A 24,265-nucleotide genomic window follows, 5' to 3' on the forward strand; every position below is an offset into this window, starting at 1 on the left:
AGTACAACCTCGATTCAACGTACTATATGGGACCACCCCCAGTTCGTTGGAGCGTTGGATTCGTTGCAAGAGGTGACCTTCAAGAGGCGTTTGCGTCAGTGTCTTTTTTTTTTTTCTTGTACACAATAAAAATGCATTGTATCATATTACTTACTGTACCTATATTTTACTACTCTACTAAAAATACTGTAATTCATGTATTTACCTTATTGTTGGAGTTATGTCCATCTTGAAGTTTTGTGAAGTTGTGAATGCTCTACAGTAAATAGGTACTGCAGTGCATTAAGCCGTTAGCACTGTACAGGTATTATTAAAAGTGGTTTTGCTGTATGTTGAGTACTACAATACAGTTCTTGAAAACTATTGTACATTAGAATTATTGCAACTTTAATTTTAACACTATGTACACACTTAAATTTAACACTTATTCTAATTGTTCACTTCACACACAATGTTTTTAGATGTTTGCATCAGCTTTGCTGGTGCTCGCTGCTGCTGTGTTGGCTTCAGCTGCTTTTGTGCTGGTGCTGGGTACAGCTGTGCTGGTGCTGGGTACGGCTGTGCTGGTGCTGGGTACGGCTGTGCTGGTGCTAGGTACGGCTGTGCTGGTGCTGGGTACGGCTGTGCTGGTGCTGGGTACAGCTGTGCTGGTGCTGGGAACGGCTGTGCTGGTGCTGGGTACGGCTGTGCTGGTGCTGGGAACGGCTGTGCTGGTGCTGGGTACGGCTGTGCTGGTGCTGGGTACGGCTGTGCTGGTGCTGGGTACGGCTGTGCTGGTTGATTTGCTGCTAGTTCGTGTTGACTCATTTTAATTTGTTTCCTTCTTTGTGTCATGTCCTTGAGACAAATATCTTTCATCGTCCTTAGGTGTTGATAAAAGCCTGGTAGCTCTGGATTGTCAGTTTGTGAAACAATATCAAGGAGTTTTTCAACATAGAACAATGCGTCAGCACACGAAGCAGATTGTAAACTGCTATCATTCTCATCCTCATCTTCCTCTCTGTCGTCGTCAACAGTGCCAGTAACATTTTGTATAATCTCATCATCTGTTAAATGACCATTGATTAAATGATTTATTAATTTTATTATTTCGAAGCCGTAGTCACTGAATTGTTGCGACGAATTGAAACGAGAAACGCATGGTGTGTGTACAGGGATTAGACCCGTCCACTTGCTCATGCTGGAGTTGTTCCAATAACAAATAATTTCTCAAATCGCAGATGTCTATCATATTACAGTATATTTTCGGTTTTATTTAGTTTAGTTTAATTAGGATAATAAAAAGCTATTAAAGCATTGGTTTTAGAAATGATTTATTAGTCTGAAACTTTCAAAGTCATGGGTCACTGAACTATAGCGACACAGACGAAGGAAAACCAAGTGAGGTTTACAGAACAGTATTCCCTTATCTGTCCACCCTCACTCACCTTGTTTTATCACAGAAAATGTCTATAAGGAGATTTTACGACATGTAGCTAGCTAATCACGCTTCAGCCTTTAAATTAATTTACAAAGATACGTCTGCCACAAATCAGTGGGAGGTTGGGAGGGAGGTGGGCAGGCAGAGCTTGTGAGGGAGAGGCAGGGAGGGAGGCAGGCACGGAGGGAGGCAGGCACGGAGGGAGGCAGGCACGGAGGGAGACAGGCACGGAGGGAGGGAGGCAGGGAAGGAGAGGATGGAGATGGATTGATGGTAGGATGGAGGGAGGGATGGAAGGATGGATGATTTGAGGGTGTGTGTGTGTGTGTGTGTGTGTGTGTAGGGGTGGGGGGGGAGGTGTGTCGGTGGTGGTGAAGGGACCGACTCGCTGATAACCCTAACTCTGACCCAGTTAACTTTTTTTTTTAACTTGATTTGTTTCTTCAATTCTGGATGGATGGAGGGAGAAAGGGGATGGAGGGAGGGGATGGATGGATGGGATGGATGGATGGATGGAGGGGGGGATGGATGGATGGATGGAGGGGGGGATGGATGGATGGATGGAGGGAGGGAGGGATGGATGGATGGATGGAGGGAGGGAGGGGATGGATGGATGGCTGGATGGCTGGATGGATGGATGGAGGGAGGGGATGGATGGATGGATGGAGGGATGGGATGGATGGATGGAGGGAGGGAGGGGATGGATGGATGGAGGGGATGGAGGGAGGGGATGGATGGATGGATGGAGGGAGGGAGGGAGGGAATGGATGGAGGGAGGGGATGGATGGAGGGAGGGAGGGGTTGGATGGATGGATGGTGGGAGGGAGGGGATGGATGAATGGAGGGGATGGATGGATGGATGGATGGATGGAGGGGATGGATGGATGGATGGAGGGAGGGGATGGATGGATGGATGGAGGGAGGGGATGGATGGATGGATGGATGGAGGGAGGGGATGGATGGATGGATGGAGGGAGGGGATGGATGGATGGAGGGAGGGGATGGATGGATGGGATGGATGGATGGAGGGAGGGGATGGATGGATGGATGGAGGGAGGGGATGGATGGATGGATGTATGGAGGGAGGGGATGGATGGATGGATGGATGGAGGGAGGGGATGGATGGATGGATGGATGGAGGGAGGGAGGGGATGGATGGATGGATGGAGGGGATGGATGGATGGATGGATGGAGGGGATGGATGGATGGAGGGGATGGATGGATGGAGGGGATGGATGGATGGAGGGAGTGGATGGATGGAGGGAGGGGATGGATGGAGGGAGGGGATGGATGGAGGGAGGGGATGGATGGATGGATGGAGGGAGGGGTTGGATGGATGGATGGAGGGAGGGGATGGATGGAGGGGATGGATGGATGGATAGATGGAGGGGATGGATGGATGGATGGATGGAGAGAGAGAGAGAGAGAGAGAGAAGGAGGGAGGGAGGGGGAGAGAGGGAGGGCGGGATGAAACAAGCATGGTTTTTTAAATTGAAATTGAAATAAGTTTATTGAGGTAAAATACACACAAAGGGATGAGGTAGCTCAAGCTATTCTCACCCCATTCAGTACAACGTGTTAATATATACATAGACACACATCACAAATAAACATTGCCAAACATTCTGAGAGGTAAACATATACATTTCCTCCTTCACAAGGAGTATGTTATCAGACGTACACACAAATACTTTTATGACCTAGGTATACTGTATAGACAATTTGCAAGAGACATGCAGATAATTCAACAAAATATTACAATCTTGGTGCAAAATTCTTATATCTCTCAAGAATATCATCAACCTTTCCGTTGTGACACATCCAGGCTATTTGTTCAGGAACAGTCCTTATCTCAGTGTTCTTTATACATTAATCAACGGACAATCAAGACCATAATGGGCCAGGGTGTGAGACCTTAACATACCACATAGTTTACACCTCGTGTCATTATCATGAACATCTAACCCGTATTCCCAGTAATATTTGTACCCAAGCCTGAGCCGTATGTACACAGAGTCACTCCAAGCATTTCTCCTTTTACCATAAGTGAAATGGGTGTTTTGACTCACATACATGTAGTGTTGCATGGTTTGACTACTCTCATACATTATCTCTCTCCTCTCCACTCCCACCTGTGCCTGAATAATTCTGATTTTGCTTCTTATTTGTCTCATTGTGAATTCACATTCAATGTCAACTTGTGGTTTTGATGTGGCACGTTTGGCCAAGTCATCCGCCACCTCGTTGAGCACTATTCCAACATGAGATGGAATCCACATGAATTTCACACTATAACCTTTCAGCTGTATCTCAGTTATTCTTCTCTTACAGTCCTCAACTATAGACATGACGACTGGGTTTCGACTGTTTAAGGACTCCAGTGCTCCTCGGCTATCGACAAATACAAAAACATTTTTGTCGTCATGACGTACTTCCTCCAAACACGCCAGAATGGCCTGCAGTTCAGCTTGTGTGGATGATATATAATTGCTAAGCCGGAGTTCAATTATCCTGTCCACAGTCCCAAACTCCGTATAATCCCTTATTAGGACACCACACCCTGCCCTGCCATCCTCCGCCACCGACCCGTCGCAATATACATGTAAACTGTTGCCTCTTGGTAACCGAGATATCATGCTTCCATACAAACACCGTAATTGTCCCGGTTCATGATGAATCTTTTTCGCCTTGAGGGGTACAATTTCGACGTCTATTTTCTGTACTTTCCAGGGAGCAGACATATTACACTGTCGAGAGGGTTTACAGCAGTCAAGTACGTCGTATTCCCTGAGGTCATGAGCTAATCCCCTCGTGTAGCGTGTCTCCCTCAGTTTCCTGGAAGTGTGTACGTCACTCAAGCAGGTCTGAACGCTCTCAAACAGCTTCTCCCCTCCTTTTCTCCGCATGAAATGAATAGATACTCTAGTGTTAATGTCACGGACTCTATCACACACACTCTGTAAATTTAATTCCATTCTCATTATTTCAATCATTGCATTTCTTTGACATCCAAGAATAATCCTCATAGCCTCGTTCTGTATCAGCTCTATTTTTTGAATTCTGCCTTGGCCTGTGTAAGACAAAACGGGTGCTGCGTAGTCTATCAGGGACCGAACAGTGCTTATGTATAACATCCGCAAGATAGGTACCCCAACACCTTTACCAGAAAAAGCCAGTGCTTTCAGAGGATGCAGACGGGCTTTACATAAGGTGCTGATATGATTTATTTCAGCATTTTTACTCTCACATGTGTATCCAACATACATGCCCAGATACTTGTACTTCTGAACACGGCTCAGTTCCACACCATTTAGAGTAAGTGTTATATTTCTTCGTTTCCTATACTCGTATTTGGTTTTATCTGCATTTATAACTAAGCCTAACTTGTGACAGGTTGTACCAAGTATGTTAAGAGCAGTTTGAATTTTGTTCCCAGAAGTGCCTTGTATAAGAATGTCATCAGCATATATGATCGTCGTGACCCCTGGAGGATACATCTCTGATGCTAATCTGTTCATTAATACATTGAATAAGGTGGGACTTAATACTCCCCCTTGTGGGGTACCTAACTGAAACCTCCGTTCCTCAGACATGTAACCCTGATAATACACCTGACCTTTTCTGCCTTGTAGATAATCCCTTATCCAGTGTAGCAATCTCCCTGTTATTCCCAGATTGGCTAATTCGTATAAGATTACTTCCCCATTGGCTTTATCAAATGCTCCTTGTAGATCAACAAAAACTCTACAATTGTCATCCACATTAGACAAACACTTTAAGAGACAATCCGCAGTACTTTTGCCTTTGATAAAACCAAAGAGATTACTGGACATGTTATCACCTACAAGGTAGAGTAGCCTATTTAACAAAATCCTTTCCATCATTTTACAAAAGCAGGATATTAAGGAGACAGGTCTGTAGCCTCCATTAGACTTAGGGATAGGAATGATGACAGCCTCTTTCCATTTTCTTGGTAACTTTCCCTCTCTATAACTCATATTAAACAAATCAAGTAAGGAACTAGGTTTCATACCGGCTAAATAATTAAGTATGTCATACGTTACTTCATCTTTTCCCGGAGCAGTAGAGCTGCCACTTTTTATAGCATCCAGTAGCTCATCGTGAGTTATCTCAGTGCATGTTATAGATCTTGTATTTAAGGCACATAAAGTTACTCCATTTCTAATATTTTCCCATGACTCAATGGTGACTCGTGTCTGCAGGTAAGGACTCCATACCAGCAGCACTAGCCCATTTATCTACTAACTCATTAGCAACCTTCCCTGGATCTGAGTGAGCAATGAATTTGGTCTTACAACCCCTGACTTTGTTTACTGCTCTCCATATGTCTTTCAGGTTCTTAGTATTACCAATGGACTGAGCAAAGTCTTGCCAGTATCTGTCCCGTGCCTCCTTCCTCACCTGACTGCATTCCCTAGCCACTTCCAACATTGTATTTTTCTCTTCATCCCTCATTCCATATTTTAACCATTCTTTATGTGCACTCCGTAGCATTCTCTCCCACCCCTTGACTTGCTGATCATTGGAATATTTAAGATTCTTAGGTCCATGCGTCTTGCTTCCCCTGCCCCCGTTATTTTCCCCTCTGTACTAATTTCTCTATGTTCTCGACCATGTCCTCGTAAAAACTATCAACGCAGAGCGGCATGTAATGTTGATACCAATCTCCCATATTTTGAATAAAATAATTTTTCATATCTTTATTAATATGTAGCCTTTTCCTTTGAAAGTGGACTTGTTTTTTCCCCAGTGGTAATTCCACGTTCGAGGCAAAGTGGTCACTAAGTAGTTCCCGAACAACCCGAGCCTCCCCCATAATCCCCTGAGAGTTTAAAAGGCAGGCATAGTCAAGCCGTCCTCCCCTGATGTGAGTTGGTTCATTGTTTCCCAAGAGACAGGTATCTGGATGATCTTGTAGAAACTGTAACCACTTGACCCCATTAGTATTAATACTACCCACTGTCCCAAGGCTTGTGTGCCGAGCATTAAGGTCCCCAATGACCAGTGAAGGATTAGTATAAATGCAGTCAGGTAAATAGTTAGCGTCGAAGCAGTTCCTGGATACATACAAATTAACTACAATAAATTCCCCTTCCCTTAATGATAATTTAACACAGACACTCTCTATACCTTGCGTTTTTGATGGCGGTTCTACTAACTCTGCTGGTATGGAGTTCTTAACATAAATCGACGTGCCTCTGACGTTATTTGCGGCGAAGAGGTTAAACCCTTTATAGCCATTTAATTTCAATAATCCTTCATTCCTATCCCCTGTCTCTTGGAGAGCTACAACATCAATATCATTTCCCATCACATAACAATGAACATCTGTAACCCTGTTTCTTAAACCATTAACATTCCATGACAACACTTTCAGTCTAGGGTGATCCATTATTAATCAATTCACTGTTTAAGTCATCCCCAAGAAGTTCACTAAATGATAGCCATACCTTGTATAACATCTCCCACCTCTTCCCAAGTTCACCAGTAAAAGCGACATTGCGATTCTCAAGAGATTTTTTCAGCCCTGTGACGTCCATTATTGGCCCAAATGATTCCTTCATTTTATGTGTAATTATAGGGTTCTTCCTTTCACTACGACTATCATCATTCACACACACTTCACTTTCCTTCATTTCATCACTCAATATTTCATTCTTGTCCTCAACCACTATATCCTGATTATCCTTCACCGTTTTGTGATTTTCCTTGACCTCCTGAACGTTCAATTTCGCCTCGATGGACTCAATTCTCTGCCCAAGATGTCGGAGGAACTCACCAACTTTTCTAAGTTCAGCCCACACTTCCTTGACCGTATCATTATGGCCCTCTTTCTGAGCCACAGTAGCCACTTCACTCACCGTTACACTGTCACTGCCGGAGTCCTGAGTGGTGGCGTGGCTGCTTGTTGCTGGAGCCTGCCTAAGTAAAGGTGACTCCTTTACCCACGCATTCGTCCGGTTCACTGGCACTGTTTGGGGCAGACTGTTTTGCTGTGCTCCCGGTGTCTGGATAAGAGCTCTTGCTTGCTCTGTAACATTCACCGGCCGGGGAACATCCATACTCGGCCTCTTGCTACACACAGCCGAGCTGGCATTGTGAACACCTCCACAGTTGCAGCATCTGGGAACTATTTTCTCCCCCAGATTAAGTCTGCTTCTACACACATTAGAGAGGTGAGACTTTCCGCAGAAACGACATCGTGGATCATTTTGACAGCTCCAGGATTTATACCCCCATCTGCAGCATTTCAGGCATATTATGGGCTCTTCTACATACTTTGCTACATGCCTGTAGCCAGCCCCGGTGATGAACACTTTCTCGGGAACTTCACCTCTCACTAGAGCCACCACCTGACTCCTAGCTTCACCTTTAATAAGGTGACGCTTGGCCCACACAAATCGTTGGTCGTCGAGGATGAACTCGGGGTCTAGAATCTGAGGGTATTTGTAAATAATTACCTTTGTCAGCTTCTCGTTCCCCTCCGGTATTTCCATAACAATTCCATCATATCCTTGCTGGCTAAGAAACATCACTGCCTCCATAGAACCTACCGTTAAGTAAGGTCTGTTTACACCTTCCTTCAGCAGGGGCTCGAACTTGCGGTGTTCTCTTCCAAGTGTGACTGTCCACAGCAGCTTCTGATGATAGGCCAGCGTGCATGAGGCAGGGAAGAGAAGCCTCCATCTCCGCTGACCCTCACCTTCCTGACATCGTTCCGTCCGTTTGTCTGCATCAGTCTCGGCGTCGTTCTTCATTCTCTTATCGTTTCCGTTAAGTGTACCATTACTGTCCACACTACGCCTTGCATCCTGTCTTCTGCGTTTCTTCTTATTCCTTGTCAGAACTTCTTGAAACACGCCCTCCTCGTCTGACCGGCTGCTTTCAGAGTCCATGTTAATATCTCCGTGGGAAGTAGCCAGTTCTACTGGTGACTGAGTCTCCATCTCAGTACCCAGCATGGGGGGAGGGGAGGGGGAAGGTGCGGAGCAGGTATCTTGACCCGACCGCGTCCCAGGTAAGACTGACAAGCATGGTGTGTGTACAGGGATTAGACCCGTCCACTCACGCTAGAGTTGTTCCAATAACATACAGTAATTTCTCAAAGAGCAGATGTCTATCATGTTACAGCATATTTTCGATATTATTTAGTTTAGTTTAATTAGGATAATAAAAAGCTATTAAAACACTGGTTTTAGAAATTATTTATTAATATGAAACTTTCAAAAGTCATGGGTCACTGAACTATGATGACACACAGACGAAAGTGAGTGAAACCTCACTGTAAAGTGAGGTTTACAGTACAGTATTCTCTTATCTGTCCACCCTCACTCATCTTGTTTCATCACAGAAAATGTCTATAAGGAGATTTTACCACATGTAGCTAGGTAATCACGCTTCATCCTTTAAATTAATGTACAAAGATACGTGTGCCCCAAATCAGTGAACGAAAATCATGGAAACTCAGTTGTTCACTTGTGTGGATCACTGGCTGGTGTTTGTGTGGACCATTTTGGCTGGTGTTTGTGTGGACCATTTTGGCTGGTGTTTGGTTCATATGGTTCACTTGTGTGATCCAACTTCTTATGAAGGAATTATTAATTGTAATCTGTGATAGAATGAGAAAGTTTTCCACCACTCTGTGAACTCTGTCCCAAAATCGTAAGCTTGTGGACCACTTGTGGTCCACATGTGTGGTCCATTTGTGTGGTCCACTTGTGTGATCCACTTGTGTGATCCAACTTGTCATATGAGAGAATTATTAATTGTAATCTGTTATAGAATGGGAAAGTTTTCCACCAGTCTGTGAACTCTGTCTGGACATCGTAAGCAAATCCGAACATCCCTCGCTTCGGCGAACCATTGTTCGTCGAACCGGGTGAGTAAATTCGGCCTGAAAAGTGTGCAAACTAGCCGGAGATTCGTTGAATCGGGGTACGTTGAATCGGGGTTGTACTGTGTATATATATATATATATATATATATATATATATATATATAAATAACACCTGTATTATTTAGCCATGATAGTATTATAGAAGAGCCTGAGTGTGATAATGACTGGGTACAATGTTCAAATATCAGTGATTCAATGCTGTTCACGATGTTCACAGCGCTAGCCACAGCACCACAGCATTATTTCGTCCATCTAGGAATCTTCAAACGACTTCTTAGGTTCCTTTTCAAAATAAACTTGTGGTCAATTTTCAATCAATCCATTTACAGGAATTAGTGACCAGGATTGTGGTTATAATTAGCGTTGCACGTAGTATTGTTGAAGGAGGAATTTTGGTGAGGGAGGGAGGAAGGGAGAGAATTGAGGTAGCCTCACTGTGTGGCAGCCACTCGTTTTGCTCACCATACTAGCTTCGTGGTTCGCAATGGGGAACACACATGTACGTGGGTATATACAATGTGTGTGTGTGTCTGTATATAGTGTAATAACAGCAACAGGAGTATGTTGAGTGGAGCTATTTTGGTGAGGGAGGTGACGTCGTAATCGTAGCGTCGTCTGCTGTCTGCTTTCTCATGCAGCGTATGGTGGCCACTGTACTGTTTGGACACAATACCGGCTTACTTGCATAGTTCTGGTGAATAAAACATGTAGATAGGTATACATAACATATGTAAATAGTGTAATAAAAACCGTAACAGTATGGAGGGAGGAGGGGTGATGGCAAGTACGATGTTGGAGGAGAGAGGGAGGACTGGCTGGCTGGGTGTGGCAGCTCACACTTGCGGAGTTCTGAGTGTGCTTATGGTGAATGTATATACTGTGTGACAGTGTATAGTGTGTAAATAGATTGTATATATACATAAATTAGCATGATACATGGTAAATATGTGCAACATACGTATACACAAGTGTCATGCACGTAACACAGTGTCTTCGGACAGTACGGATGTTTTGCTGCCATAATATAGTGTACGTGTTTATTATACATAGGATTAGCATGTAAAAACAAATAAAATGGATTTGGAACTGTGTGCAAAAAATGAACAGAAATATATTCGCGGCAACTCACACGCCCCGCCCCGGGCGCCCTACTGTTTTGTATATATCTCAAAAAAAAAAAAAAAAAAAAAAAAAAAAAGAGTTGTTACATTCTTGTTCCGGGAGCGTACGTCACGGGTGAACGGGAAATGATGTCGTCACACGCCAACTTACGGACCAAAGTAGCCAAAGCAAGTACAATTTTGAATTTTTTTGGACATACCCATTCTGAAGGAAGGGTTTTTGACACTTTAAAAAAACAAAAGAATTTTTTTGAGAATTTATTTCCTGCACACTGGGGGGTGTCATATTTGGAAGCCGAGCAGTTAAGGGGTTAAAGGTTTTTGTATGTTCTCTCTGATTGGTGTTTGTTGATCTTGTATGCATGTCATCTCATTCTATATTTTGTCATCCAGGAATTCTAACCTCATCTATATTCATAAATACAGTGTCTTTGTTCTGGGGGTTTATTTTGTTGCTTACCTTTTAACTCTCTAATTTTGCTACCTGTATATTCTATTTTTTGTTGTAATAAGTGATAACTATTTTTTCATCATTGCACCATCTATGTTCTCAAATATTACTCATAGGATGACTGTCATTACAGAGGCCTCGCTCTCCTATTGATATAGTCCTGATGTAATATGTGTAAGTCACTGCAAAGGTCCTCTTCCTGTTTTTCATTAGTAATTACCTAAGTGTAGTTATAGGATGAGAGCTACGCTCGTGGTGTCCCGTCTTCCCAGCACTCTTTGTCATATAACGCTTTGAAACTACTGACGGTCTTGGCCTCCACCACCTTCTCACTTAACTTGTTCCAACCGTCTACCACTCTATTTGCGAAGGTGAATTTTCTTATATTTCTTCGGCATCTGTGTTTAGCTAGTTTAAATCTATGACCTCTTGTTCTTGAAGTGCCAGGTCTCAGGAAATCTTCCCTGTCGATTTTATCAATTCCTGTTACTATTTTGTATGTAGTGATCATATCACCTCTTTTTCTTGTCTTCTAGTTTTGGCATGTTTAATGCTTCCAACCTCTCCTCGTAGCTCTTGCCCTTCAGTTCTGGGAGCCACTTCGTAGCATGTCTTTGCACCTTTTCCAGTTTGTTGATGTGCTTCTTAAGATATGGGCACCACACAACAACTGCATATTCTAGCTTTGGCCTAACAAAAGTCATGAACAATTTCTTTAGTATATCACCATCCATGTATTTAAATGCAATTCTGAAGTTAGAAAGCATCACATAGGCTCCTTGCACAATATTCTTTATGTGGTCCTCAGGTGATAGTTTTCTATCTAGAACCACCCCTATATCTCTTTCTTTATCAGAATTCTTTAAAGATTTCTCACATAATATATAGGTTGTATGGGGTCTATGTTCTCCTATTCCACATTCCATAACATGACATTTATTAACATTAAATTCCATTTGCCAGGTGGTGCTCCATATACTTATTTTGTCCAGGTCTTCTTGAAGGGCATGACAATCATCTAAATTTCTTATCCTTCCTATTATCTTAGCATCATCAGCAAACATGTTCATATAATTCTGTATACCAACTGGTAGATCATTTATGTACACAAACATCACTGGTGCAAGAACTGAACCCTGTGGTACTCCACTTGTGACATTTCTCCAGTCCGATACATTGCCTATGATTACTGCCCTCATTTTTCTATCAGTCAGAAAATTTTTCATCCATTATAGAAGCTTACCTGTCACCCCTCCAATATTTTCCAGTTTCCAGAACAACCTCTTATGTGGAACTCTGTCGAAAGCCTTTTTTAGGTCCAGATAGATGCAGTCAGCCCAACCATCTCTTTCCTGTAATATCTCTGTGGCTCGATCATAGAAACTGAGTAAATTCGATACACAGGATCTTCCAGATCGAAAACCATACTGTCTGTCTGATATTATATCATTTCTCTCCAGGTGTTCTACCCATTTAGTTTTGATTAGCTTTTCCAATACTTTCACTATTACACTTGTCAATGATACAGGTCTATAATTGAGGGGGTCTTTCCTGCTGCCACTTTTGTAGATTGGAACTATGTTAGCCTGTTTCCACACGTCTGCTACGATTCCTGTACACAGGGATGCCTGAAAGATCAGGTGAAGTGGAATGCTGAGCTCAGATGCACATTCTCTCAGAACCCATGGTGAAACGCCATCTGGGCCAGCTGCTTTGTTCTTCCCGAGCTCCTTTAGCATATTTTCCACTTCATCTCTAGACACTTCTATCCACTCTATGTTCTCTGGAATTCTTATTGTGTCTGGTTCTCTGAAGATTTCATTTTGTACAAACACACTTTGGAACTTTTCATTTAATGTTTCACACATTTCATTTTCATTTTCCCTGAATCTGTTTCCCATTTTCAACCTCTGGATATTATCCTTTACCTGCAATTTGTTGTTTATGAATTTGAAGAACAGGCCCGGTTCTGTTTTACATTTATCTGCTATCCCTTTTTCAAAATTTCTTTCTGCCTCTCTCCTTACTGCTGTATAGTTGTTTCTCGCATCTTTGTAGCGCTGGTATGTTTGGGGGTTTGGCCTCTTCCTATACTGATTCCATTTTTGTGTCTTTTGGTCTCTTGCCCTCTCACAATTTCTGTCGAACCAATCCTGTTTTCTGGCCCTGCATCTCTGTTTTGGTATGAATGTTTGTGTGCCTTCCTCGTATAGTTTTAAAAATTTGGCATACATTTCATTTACTTCCCTACCTAGCAACAATTCTGTCCAATTACACTCATTAAAAAAATTTCGAAGTTCCCCATAGTTGCCTCTCCTTAAATCGAGTTTGTCAACTGTTTCAATGTCCCCATTTTCTTCTAGATGATATCTTAAAGCATATTTAATGTCTAACAGGACGTGATCACTCTTTCCCAAGGGAGGAAGGTACTGGATGTCAAAAATCTCTTCTTCTTTCCTGGTGAATACTAGATCCAGTACTGACGGTACATCTCCTTCCCTCATTCTTGTGGCTTGCTTTATGTGTTGATACAAGAATGTCTCCAGAATGAGGTTCACAAATCTGTGAACTGTGTGTGTGTGTGCGCGTGTAAGAGAAATATGTGTAGTAGACATAATAGAAGAAAAATAAATTATTTAGAAAGGCGGGGTTCAAGAGCCAATAGCTTGATTCTGCAGATACAAAATAGTAAATACACATGCTGCTTCAATTGTTGAATAAATAAAAAATAACATTGGAAATGTCACAGAAGGATTGATCTATTCTCTTAAAATTTCATGTTGCTTTCTCTGACTGTACATTTGGTAATGGGGTTGATGAATTAAAGATAAGTATATTAAGCCTACCATTTAACACAGTATAAAACTATTTTTATAAAATTTGTGTTCTCATTCTTTTCTTCATGATAGTGTTGCATCATCAAGTGCGGACATTGGGCATGCTCACCTATGTCTACCCAGAAAATTTGCGCCACCAAGTACCTCTCATCCTAAAAATCTTAAAGAATGAGCTGACAAAGCATGTAAGTATGTTTGATACTCTTTTAGCATCACAATTTAAATAAGGTTCATGGATGATCATATTTCAAGGGTTGAGTAGTTTGAGAATGATTATATACCAAATAGTGGCATGATAGACCAATTTAGGATTTTATGATAATCATAGTCCACTAGAACACAATAACCTCGCCTTATAAGCTGGAAGAAAATAAGGAGGTTGAAGCAGTTGAAAAACCAGACTTCAGGAGAGGACATTATGGTGACCTTAGAAATTTTTTTAGTGAGTATAATTGGACAGACTTGATGCTAGGCAAGGAAGTGAATGAGATGTATGTCAAGTTTTGTGAAATATATGATAAAGGCACAAAAAAATTTATACCAAAACAGAGATGCAGGGCCAGAAAACAGGATTGGTTCGACAGAAATTGTGAGAGGGCAAGAGACCAAAAGACACAAAAATGGAATCGGTATAGAAAGAGGCCAAACCCCCAAACATACCAGCGATACAAAGATGCGAGAAACAACTATACAGCAGTAAGGAGAGAGGCAGAAAGAAATTTTGAAAAAGGGATAGCGGATAAATGTAAAACAGAACCGGGCCTATTCTACAAATTCATAAACAACAAATTGCAGGTAAAGGATAATATCCAGAGGTTGAAAATGGGAAACAGATTCAGGGAAAATGAAAAGGAAATGTGTGAAACATTAAATGAAAAGTTCCAAAGTGTTTTGTACAAAATGAAATCTTCAGAGAACCAGACACAATAGAATTCCAGAGAACAACATAGAGCAGATAGAGGTGTCTACAGATGAAGTGGAAAATATGCTAAAGGAGCTCAGTAAGAACAAAGCAGCTGGCCCAGATGGAGTTTCACCATGGGTTCTGAGATAATGTGCATCTGAGCTCAGCATTCCACTTCACCTGATCTTTCAGGCATCCCTGTGTACAGGAATTGTAGCAGACGTGTGGAAACAGGCTAACATAGTTCCAATCTACAAAAGTGGCAGCAGGGAAGACCCCCTCAATTATAGACCTGTATCATTGACAAGTGTAATAGTGAAAGTATTGGAAACGCTAATCAAAACTAAATGGGTAGAACACCTGGAGAGAAATGATATAATATCAGACAGACAGTATGGTTTTCGATCTGGAAGATCCTGTGTATCGAATTTACTCGGTTTCTATGATCGAGCCACAGAGATATTACAGGAAAGAGATGGTTGGGTTGACTGCATCTATCTGGACCTAAAAAAGGCTTTTGACAGAGTTCCACATAAGAGGTTGTTCTGGAAACTGGAAAATATTGGACGGGTGACAGGTAAGCTTCTATCATGGATGAAAAATTTTCTGACTGATAGAAAAATGAGGGCAGTAATCAGAGGCAATGTATCGGAATGGAGAAATGTCACAAGTGGAGTACCACAGGGTTCAGTTCTTGCACCAGTGATGTTTATTGTGTACATAAATGATCTACCAGTTGGTATACAGAATTATATGAACATGTTTGCTGATGATGCTAAGATAATAGGAAGGATAAGAAATTTAGATGATTGTCATGCCCTTCAAGAAGACCTGGACAAAATAAGTAGATGGAGCACCACTTGGCAAATGGAATTTAATGTTAATAAATGTCATGTTATGGAATGTGGAATAGGAGAACATAGACCCCACACAACCTATATATTATGTGAGAAATCTTTAAAGAATTCTGATAAAGAAAGAGATATAGGGGTGGTTCTAGATAGAAAACTATCACCTGAGGACCACATAAAGAATATTGTGCAAGGAGCCTATGCTATGCTTTCTAACTTCAGAATTGCATTTAAATACATGGATGGCGATATACTAAAGAAATTGTTCATGACTTTTGTTAGGCCAAAGCTAGAATATGCAGCTGTTGTGTGGTGCCCATATCTTAAGAAGCACATCAACAAACTGGAAAAGGTGCAAAGACATGCTACTAAGTGGCTCCCAGAACTGAAGGTTAAGAGCTACGAGGAGAGGTTAGAAGCATTAAACATGCCAAAACTAGAAGACAGTAGAAAAAGAGGTGATATGATCACTACATACAAAATAGTAACAGGAATTGATAAAATCGACAGGGAAGATTTCCTGAGACCTGGCACTTCAAGAACAAGAGGTCATAGATTTAAACTAGCTAAACACAGATGCCGAAGAAATATAAGAAAATTCATCTTCGCAAATAGAGTGGTAGACGGTTGGAACAAGTTAAGTGAGAAGGTGGTGGAGGCCAAGACCGTCAGTAGTTTCAAAGCGTTATATGACAAAGAGTGCTGGGAAGACGGGACACCACGAGCGTAGCTCTCATCCTGTAACTACACTTAGGTAATTACACTTAGGTAATTATATAATAAGCAATTCAAAATGATGGCATAAATTTGTCATGGGTTTTTGTTAATGCCATTACTTTTTATAAATGTGTTTTAACCACTAAGCTGCTAAGGGGTCCTGAGGAGATTTACACCCTGGTGCGCAAGAAAAAAAATTCTAAAAAATTATTTCATCTTCTAAAAATGTTAATTTGTGTTCCCTGAGTATGGGGAAAATAGAAAAAAATCGTAGGTGACATATTTTAGGTGCAATAGACCGAGGAAGTCTGGCAAAAAGTGGGCGTTGACAGAGCGGTCGTCAGAGCCGGTCAGCGTCACCTGAGCTGACAGGTGGGAGTTGCCACAAAGATATTAAGTCTTAATTATTTCAATGTCTCTGGTTGATTTTTTCTTAGTTTTTTGCAGTAATATTATTCAATAGTGTGTATTGTGAGATATATATATATATATATATATATATATATATATATATATATATATATATATATATATATATATATATATATATATATGTCGTACCTAGTAGCCAGAACGCACTTCTCAGCCTACTATTCAAGGCCTGATTTGCCTAATAAGCCAAGTTTTCCTGAATTATTATATTTTCTCTAATTTTTTTCTTATCAAATGATAAAGCTACCCATTTCATTATGGATGAGGTCAATTTTTTTTATTGGAGTTAAAATTAACGTAGATATATGACTAAACCTAACCAACCCTACCTAACCTAACCTAACCTATCTTTATAGGTTAGGTTAGGTTAGGTAGCCAAAAAAGTTAGGTTAGGTTAGGTAGGTTAGGCAGTCGAAAAACAATTAATTCATGAAAACTTGGCTTATTAGGCAAATCGGGCCTTGCTTAGTAGGCTGAGAGGTACGTTCTGGCTACTAGGTACGACATATATATATATATATATATATATATATATATATATATATATATATATATATATATATATATATATATATATATATATATATATATATAATATATGCATGCATGCGAACAAGCCTGAATGGTCCCCAGGACTATATGCGACTGAAAACTCACACCCCAGAAGTCACTCGAACCCATACTTCCAGGAGCAACACAACTGGTATCTACAGGATACCTTAATCCGCTTGACTATCACGACCGGACATAATGAAGTGATAGCCGAAGCTATTTGAACCACTTCCCCGCCGGCACTCGGATGGTAATCTTGGGCATAGCATTTAGCATAGCATAGCATAGCTTTGGCTATCACTTCCTTATGTCCGGTGGTGATGGTCAAGCGGATTAAGGCATCCTGTAGATACCAGTTGCGTTGCTCCTGGGAGTATAGGTTCGAGTCACTTTTGGGCTGTGAGTTTTCAGTCGCATATAGTCCTGGGGACCATTCAGGCTTGTTTGCATATATATATATATATATATATATATATATATATATATATATATATATATATATATATATATATATATATATATATATATATATATATATTATATATATATATATATATATATATATATATATATATATATATTATATATATATATATATATATATATTATATATATATATATATATATATATATATATATATATATATATAATATATATTATGATATATAATATATATTATGATATATATTATAATATATATATATATATATATATATATATATATATATATATATATATATATATATAATATATATTATGATATATATTATAATATATATTATGATATATATTATAATATATATATATATATATATATATATATATATATATATATATATATATATATATATTTATGATCGATGTTCCCTTCGGGAATCTTAATTTTAAGATGAATAGGAAAACCAGGGATATACTGAACATCTTGTATCAGAATCTTTACTTTAAAAAACTTAACGTTTTGAATACTTCTCGTATTCATCATCAGATCTAAAAGAAAAAACAGAAATCACAATCAAATAGCTGGTAAACAAAGAACTCATACTGAATATAATTGCCTATCAAAGAAAGGAAAATGCTTAAAAAAACAAAACACTTAAGCGCACTTAAAGTGATCAGAACAAATAAAACTTATTAACTGTCACATATATTAAAACTAATTTAAAATACATTAATCTACAAGATGAAATTAATAACTACAAAAACAAACCATTCCATTAAACTTACATGAAGTGATCAGAAGTGAAACTTGATACCTAACACATAGATACTAAACACTATAACAAATATTTAATCACCTTGATCACTTTAAGTGCGCTTAAGTGTTTTGTTTTTTAACCCTTAAACTGCGCAACGCGCCTGCAGGCTCACGTCTGGTTTGCGCAACGCGCCTCCGGGTATTTGTATTTTTCACGTTCCATTCAAAACTCCCGCGGCTACATGGGGTTCACATCAGCTTCCTCAGGGCTCTTGTAAACAGACGCCATCTTTAAAAAAAATCGTGGTCCACATTCCCGGGTGTGGGAGCCTCAGTAGTGTGTGAGCAACCAAGGCTGGCGCTCGCAGCATGAGCGCACAGCACTGCTGTTCAGCATGTGACCACAGCATCGCCTAATAATGTCAAAATATATATATAACTTGTATTATTTAGCTATGATAGTGTTATATTAGAGCCTGAGTGTGATAATGACTGGGTACAATGTTCAAATATCAGTGATTCAATGCTGTTCACGATGTTCACAGCGCTAGCCACAGCACCACAGCATTATTTCGTTCATCTAGGAATCTTCAAATGATTTTTTAGGTTCGTTTTCAAAATAAACGTGTGGTCAATTATTCATTTACAGGAATTAGTGACCAGGATTGTGATAATAGCAGGAATGTGGTTATAATTAGCATTGTGCGTAGGAGGAAGGAGTGGAATGTGTGTGGAAGGAGGAATTTTGATGAGGGAGGGAGGGCGAGAATTGAGGTAGCCTCATTGTGTGTGTGGCTGCCACTCTTGTTTTGCTCACCATACTAGCTTAGTGGTTCGCTATGGGCAACACATATGTACATGGGTATATATAGTGTGTGTATATAGTGTAAGAACAGCAACAGAAGAATGTTGAGAGGAGCTATTTTGGTGAGGGAGGTGACGTAATCGTAGCGTCGTCTGCTGTGTGATTTTTCATGCAGTGTATGGTGGCCACTGTACTGTTTGGACACAATACTGGCTTACTTGCATAGTTCTGGTAAATAAAACATGTAGATAGGTATATAGAACATGTGTAATAAGAACTATAACAATATGGTGGGAGGAGCAATGTTGGCGAGTAAGATGTTGGAGTGAGGGAGACTGGCTGGGTGTGGCTGCTCTCACTCGAGGTGTTCTGAATGTGTTCATGGCCAAATGCTCCTATTGGCCCATACGAGGCAGCTGCTATTGGCCCATACGAGGCAGCTGCTATTGGCCCATACGAGGCAGCTGCTGTTGGCCCATACGAGGCAGCTGCTGTTGGCCCATACGAGGCAGCTGCTGTTGGCCCATACGAGGCAGCTGCTGTTGGCCCATACGAGGCAGCTGCTGTTGGCCCATACGAGGCAGCTGCTGTTGGCCCATACGAGGCAGCTGCTGTTGGCCCATACGAGGCAGCTGCTGTTGGCCCATACGAGGCAGCTGCTGTTGGCCCATACGAGGCAGCTGCTATTGGCCCATACGAGACAGCTGCTATTGGCCCATACGAGGCAGCTGCTATTGGCCCATACGAGGCAGCTGCTATTGGCCCATACGAGGTAGCTGCTATTGGCCCATACGAGGCAGCTGCTATTGGCCCATACGAGGCAGCTGCTATTGGCCCATACGAAGCAGCTGCTACACGGTGTTCTGAATGTGTTGATAGTGAATGTATATAGTGTGTGACAGTGTATAGTGTGTAAATAGATTGTATATATACACAAATTAGCATGATACATAGTAAATATGTGCTGCATATGTGTACACAAGTTTCATGCACGTAACACAGTGTCTACGGACAGTACGGATGTTGTACTGCGATATTATAGTGTACGTGTTCATTATACATTGGATTGGCACATAAAAACAATGAAAATGTATTTGGAAAGGTGCGCAAAAAATGAACGAAAATATATTCGCGGCAACTCGCGCGCCCCGCCCCGAGCGCCCCACCGCCCCCGAGAGCTCACGGCACGGGCGCACGGGGAATGATGACGTCACGCCCCAACTTCCGGACCCCATAGCAGCCAAAGTAAGTACAATTTCGACTTTTTTTTTACATACCCATACTGAGGGAAGGGTTTTTGACACTTTAAAAAGAAAAAAGAATTTTTTCCAGAGAATTTATTTCCTGCGCACTGCGGGGGTGTCACATTTGGAGGCAACGCAGTTAAGGGGTTAAGCATTTTCCTTTCTTTGATAGGCAATTATATTCAGTATGAGTTCTTTGTTTACCAGCTATTTGATTGTGATTTCTGTTTTTTCTTTTAGATCTGATGATGAATACGAGAAGTATTCGAAACGTTATGTTTTTTAAAGTAAAGATTCTGATACAAGATGTTCAGTATATCCCTGGTTTTCCTATTCATATATATATATATATATATATATATATATATATATATATATATATATATATATATATATATATATATATATATATATAATATATAATATATATATATATATATATATATATATAAACAATATATATATATATATATATATATATATATATATATATATATATATATATATATATATATATATATATATATATATATATATATATATATATAATATGGAAGGGAGTACCACCTGTAGCTGGAAGAAAGGGGACCCATAGCCTCGGAGGAAACCACGCATAACGCATTAGAGGGAATGTTTAGATCCCCTCCAATACAGTTTCTGTGTGCTTTTCTCCTACCACCCCCTTCCTTTTTTATTTTTTGTGCTTTATTATGCATTTGATGGTTACAAGATATACATGGGTTGATACAAAAATAATAATGCAAAAAGGTGCTTAAAGGTTATGGATCTCTTGAAAAACACAACAATGGGAAACATTGATGAATGTCACAGACGGGTTCGATCATTGTTGCAAGTCAAACGCTTCTTCGAATTCCTCTGAAGTTGGACTAGTGCCCAAGACGCAACAGGCATTTCCCCTCTGAATCGCAACACTGAGGCACTGGAACAAGAAACTTTTTGCTCTCTGGTCTTTTGTAGTGCTGATCAATTTGTCCCCCAATTCCTTCAGGAACTTCAATGCACATTTTCCCCACGAACCGAGGGTCTCCGAGCCGATCGGAACAAAGCTGTAGCAGTGTGCTAGACCTCTGTATTTAATAATTTTCTGCGATTCCCTGAAAGAAGCAGCACCACTGCTTTCACGTGTGCTGTAGTGGAGGTAGGTACTGGCCAGTGTGGCAGCGCACGTGTAGTCCCATACCACTTGCTTACCATCCTTCCAAGGTAGCAAGGTGACCCCATCAGGGCGCTTCTGAGGGTCGTTAGGTCTGGATAAGTGTGGTTCTCTTTGTGCCGGGCAGCGGGCTGTGGCGAGGCTCCTCTTGATGATGTCGTTGACTTCTTCATGTCTTGCAATTTTACCCTGTGATTTACGACATACCAGACCATGACGACCATATTGGTCTGCCATCGCAGTTCCGCAGATGCACCTATGTTCGGTGAGGATGGGGGCGGCAAGGCGAAGGGCAACTCCAATGCGGAGAGCGTCATGACTGAGGCGAGTTCCCAGGGCTGCATTGGGCACAGCAAATAAAAAATCCCCAGCGTACATTTCCATACGCATATCCAGGTTTATATTCCCCAATGATCTTTGGCAGGTGGAGTCCGGATTTCTTGGCGTTCACAGTTTCGATCAGTTTGTTGACCTTTGCTTTTAATTCGGCTGTAGTGTCCTTCGTTACCCTTTGGAACTTAGTTTGGTCAGAGAGTATGATGTTCATTTTCGCCAGATATTCGTCTTTTTTAAGAATGACATATATTGGCGACTTGTCACCTCTCCTGACAACTATCTCCTTGTTCTCACGAAGGCTTTTAGCTGCCGCTTTAAGCTCGGGGGACAGTATGGTGCTTCTGTAGTTGCCTCGATTCTTTCCTCCTTCTGCAATAAGTTCTGCTTGTAAGGTATCTTTGGTAGTGACCTTCTTTTGTGTCTCGAGGTCGAATATGTCGTCCAACAGAATTTCCAACTCTACTTTCCGTTGAATATGTTTATATTGGGGAATATAAACCTGGATATGCGTATGGAAATGTCAAGACGCACAAGCCTGGAAACCCACTTCGGCCAATCATTAGCCAGATACCCACACCCACGTACAGACTGGCGAAGCGACTCAACGGCCTGCTGACTCCTTATGTTCCTTGCGCCTTCAGCCTGAAGTCTCCAAAGGAATTTGTGGACTTACTGCGGGGCGCACGGGCCACAGGGATAAGAGCCTCGTTGGACGTAGAATCGCTGTTTACCAACGTACCTGTGGACGAGACAATCGGAATGATAGCCGACAGAGTGTATCGTGATCCAGCCTGTACTCCTCTTGACATGCCAGAAAGTATTCTGAGGAAACTACTCCAAGCTTGTACTAAAGAGGCACCCTTCTTGAGCCCGGATGGGCACATGTATAAGCAAGTAGATGGGGTCGCCATGGGTTCTCCCCTAGGTGTCCTGTTTGCAAACTTCTACATGGGTACCATCGAGCAAAAAGTCTTAGTCGACATGAACTTGAAACCGGCCATATACTGCAGGTATGTTGACGACATTTTTACACAGGTACCTGATGTCAGACATCTGCAGGAGCTGAAGGAGGCATTTGAGCAGAGTTCCGTGCTGCGTTTCACTTACGAGACGGAAAAGGATGGAAAGCTGCCTTTTCTAGATGTAACAGTCATGGAAAAGGGCGGAGGTTTCCACACTGCAGTCTACACAAAGGAAACAAACATAGGAATGTGCCTAAATGCCAACAGCGACTGCCCTGACAGGTACAAGAGGAGTGTTGTTAACGCATACGTCGACCGTGCTCTCAGCCACAGCTCAGAATGGAAGCAAGTCGACGAAGAACTCTGTAGGGTAAGGCAGGTCCTAGTCAATAACGGCTTCTCCAATGGTTTCATCGAAGACATCATAAGAAGGAAAGTGAAAAGCCATGCAACCTCCGAAGAGACAACTAACACAACACCTATACCCCCTATTAGACTATTTTACAGGAACTTCTTTTCCACAGCTCATAAAACAGAGGAAAGGGTCCTGAAAGATATTGTTAATAGAAACGTTATCCCTACAGACAAAAATCAGAGGATACAACTGACGATTTACTATAAAACCAGAAAAACGGCCAGCCTACTCATGAGAAACTCTCCAGACACAAAACAGAACGCTTTAAAAGAGACTAACGTCGTCTATGCCTTCAAATGCCCACTTGGGGACTGTAAGCTCCAAAAAACCCAGTATATAGGCAAGACAACAACATCTCTTTCTAGGCGTTTAACGATGCATAAACAACAGGGCTCCATTAAGGAACATATAATCTCTTCCCATAACCAAACCATCGCCAGAGAAATCCTAGTAAACAACACAGAAATCATCGATAGATACAGCGATAGCAGGCGGCTTGACGTTTGCGAGGCACTACACATCAAGAAGTCAACACCAGCAATCAACAGCCAATTATTGCACAACTATATTCTACCCACCTCAAGACTCCGCTCCAATATAGAAGCATCAAGAAATATGGACCAATAGGCTTTCTACAAACACTTCTATTCAATACCCATTGTTTCTGTTCTGTCTTGTGTTGATACTTTTAATACCCTATTAATATCCCCTAGTGTTCTGTCTTGTGTTAATGCCACATCACCCTTCCCACCTCACTCAAATGTAATGCCACATCACCCTTCCCACCTCACTCAAATGTAGATATAAAATCAGGGAAACGCAAGTTCTAATCAGTTGTGTATTTGTGAAGTCTTTGAAAATGTAATAAGTTTTACGAAACGCGCCCGTGTCGCGTCAGACTAGAAATAAAAATGAATTTTGGAGAAGTGA

At 41.1% G+C, this 24,265-nt stretch overlaps 1 protein-coding gene across 1 annotated transcript in view; it reads left to right on the forward strand.

The window, feature by feature from the left end:
• Positions 1-24,265, forward strand: part of LOC138355211 (DNA-dependent protein kinase catalytic subunit-like) — a 254,457-nt gene that overhangs the window by 40,833 nt on the left and 189,359 nt on the right. Inside the window, exon 3 of the mRNA XM_069310065.1 lies at positions 13,820-13,932. Coding sequence (XP_069166166.1) covers positions 13,820-13,932 — 113 coding nt within the window. The remainder of the gene's footprint in view (positions 1-13,819; positions 13,933-24,265) is intronic.

Source organism: Procambarus clarkii, chromosome 66 (genome assembly GCF_040958095.1).
Source record: "Procambarus clarkii isolate CNS0578487 chromosome 66, FALCON_Pclarkii_2.0, whole genome shotgun sequence".
NCBI lineage: Eukaryota > Metazoa > Arthropoda > Malacostraca > Decapoda > Cambaridae > Procambarus > Procambarus clarkii.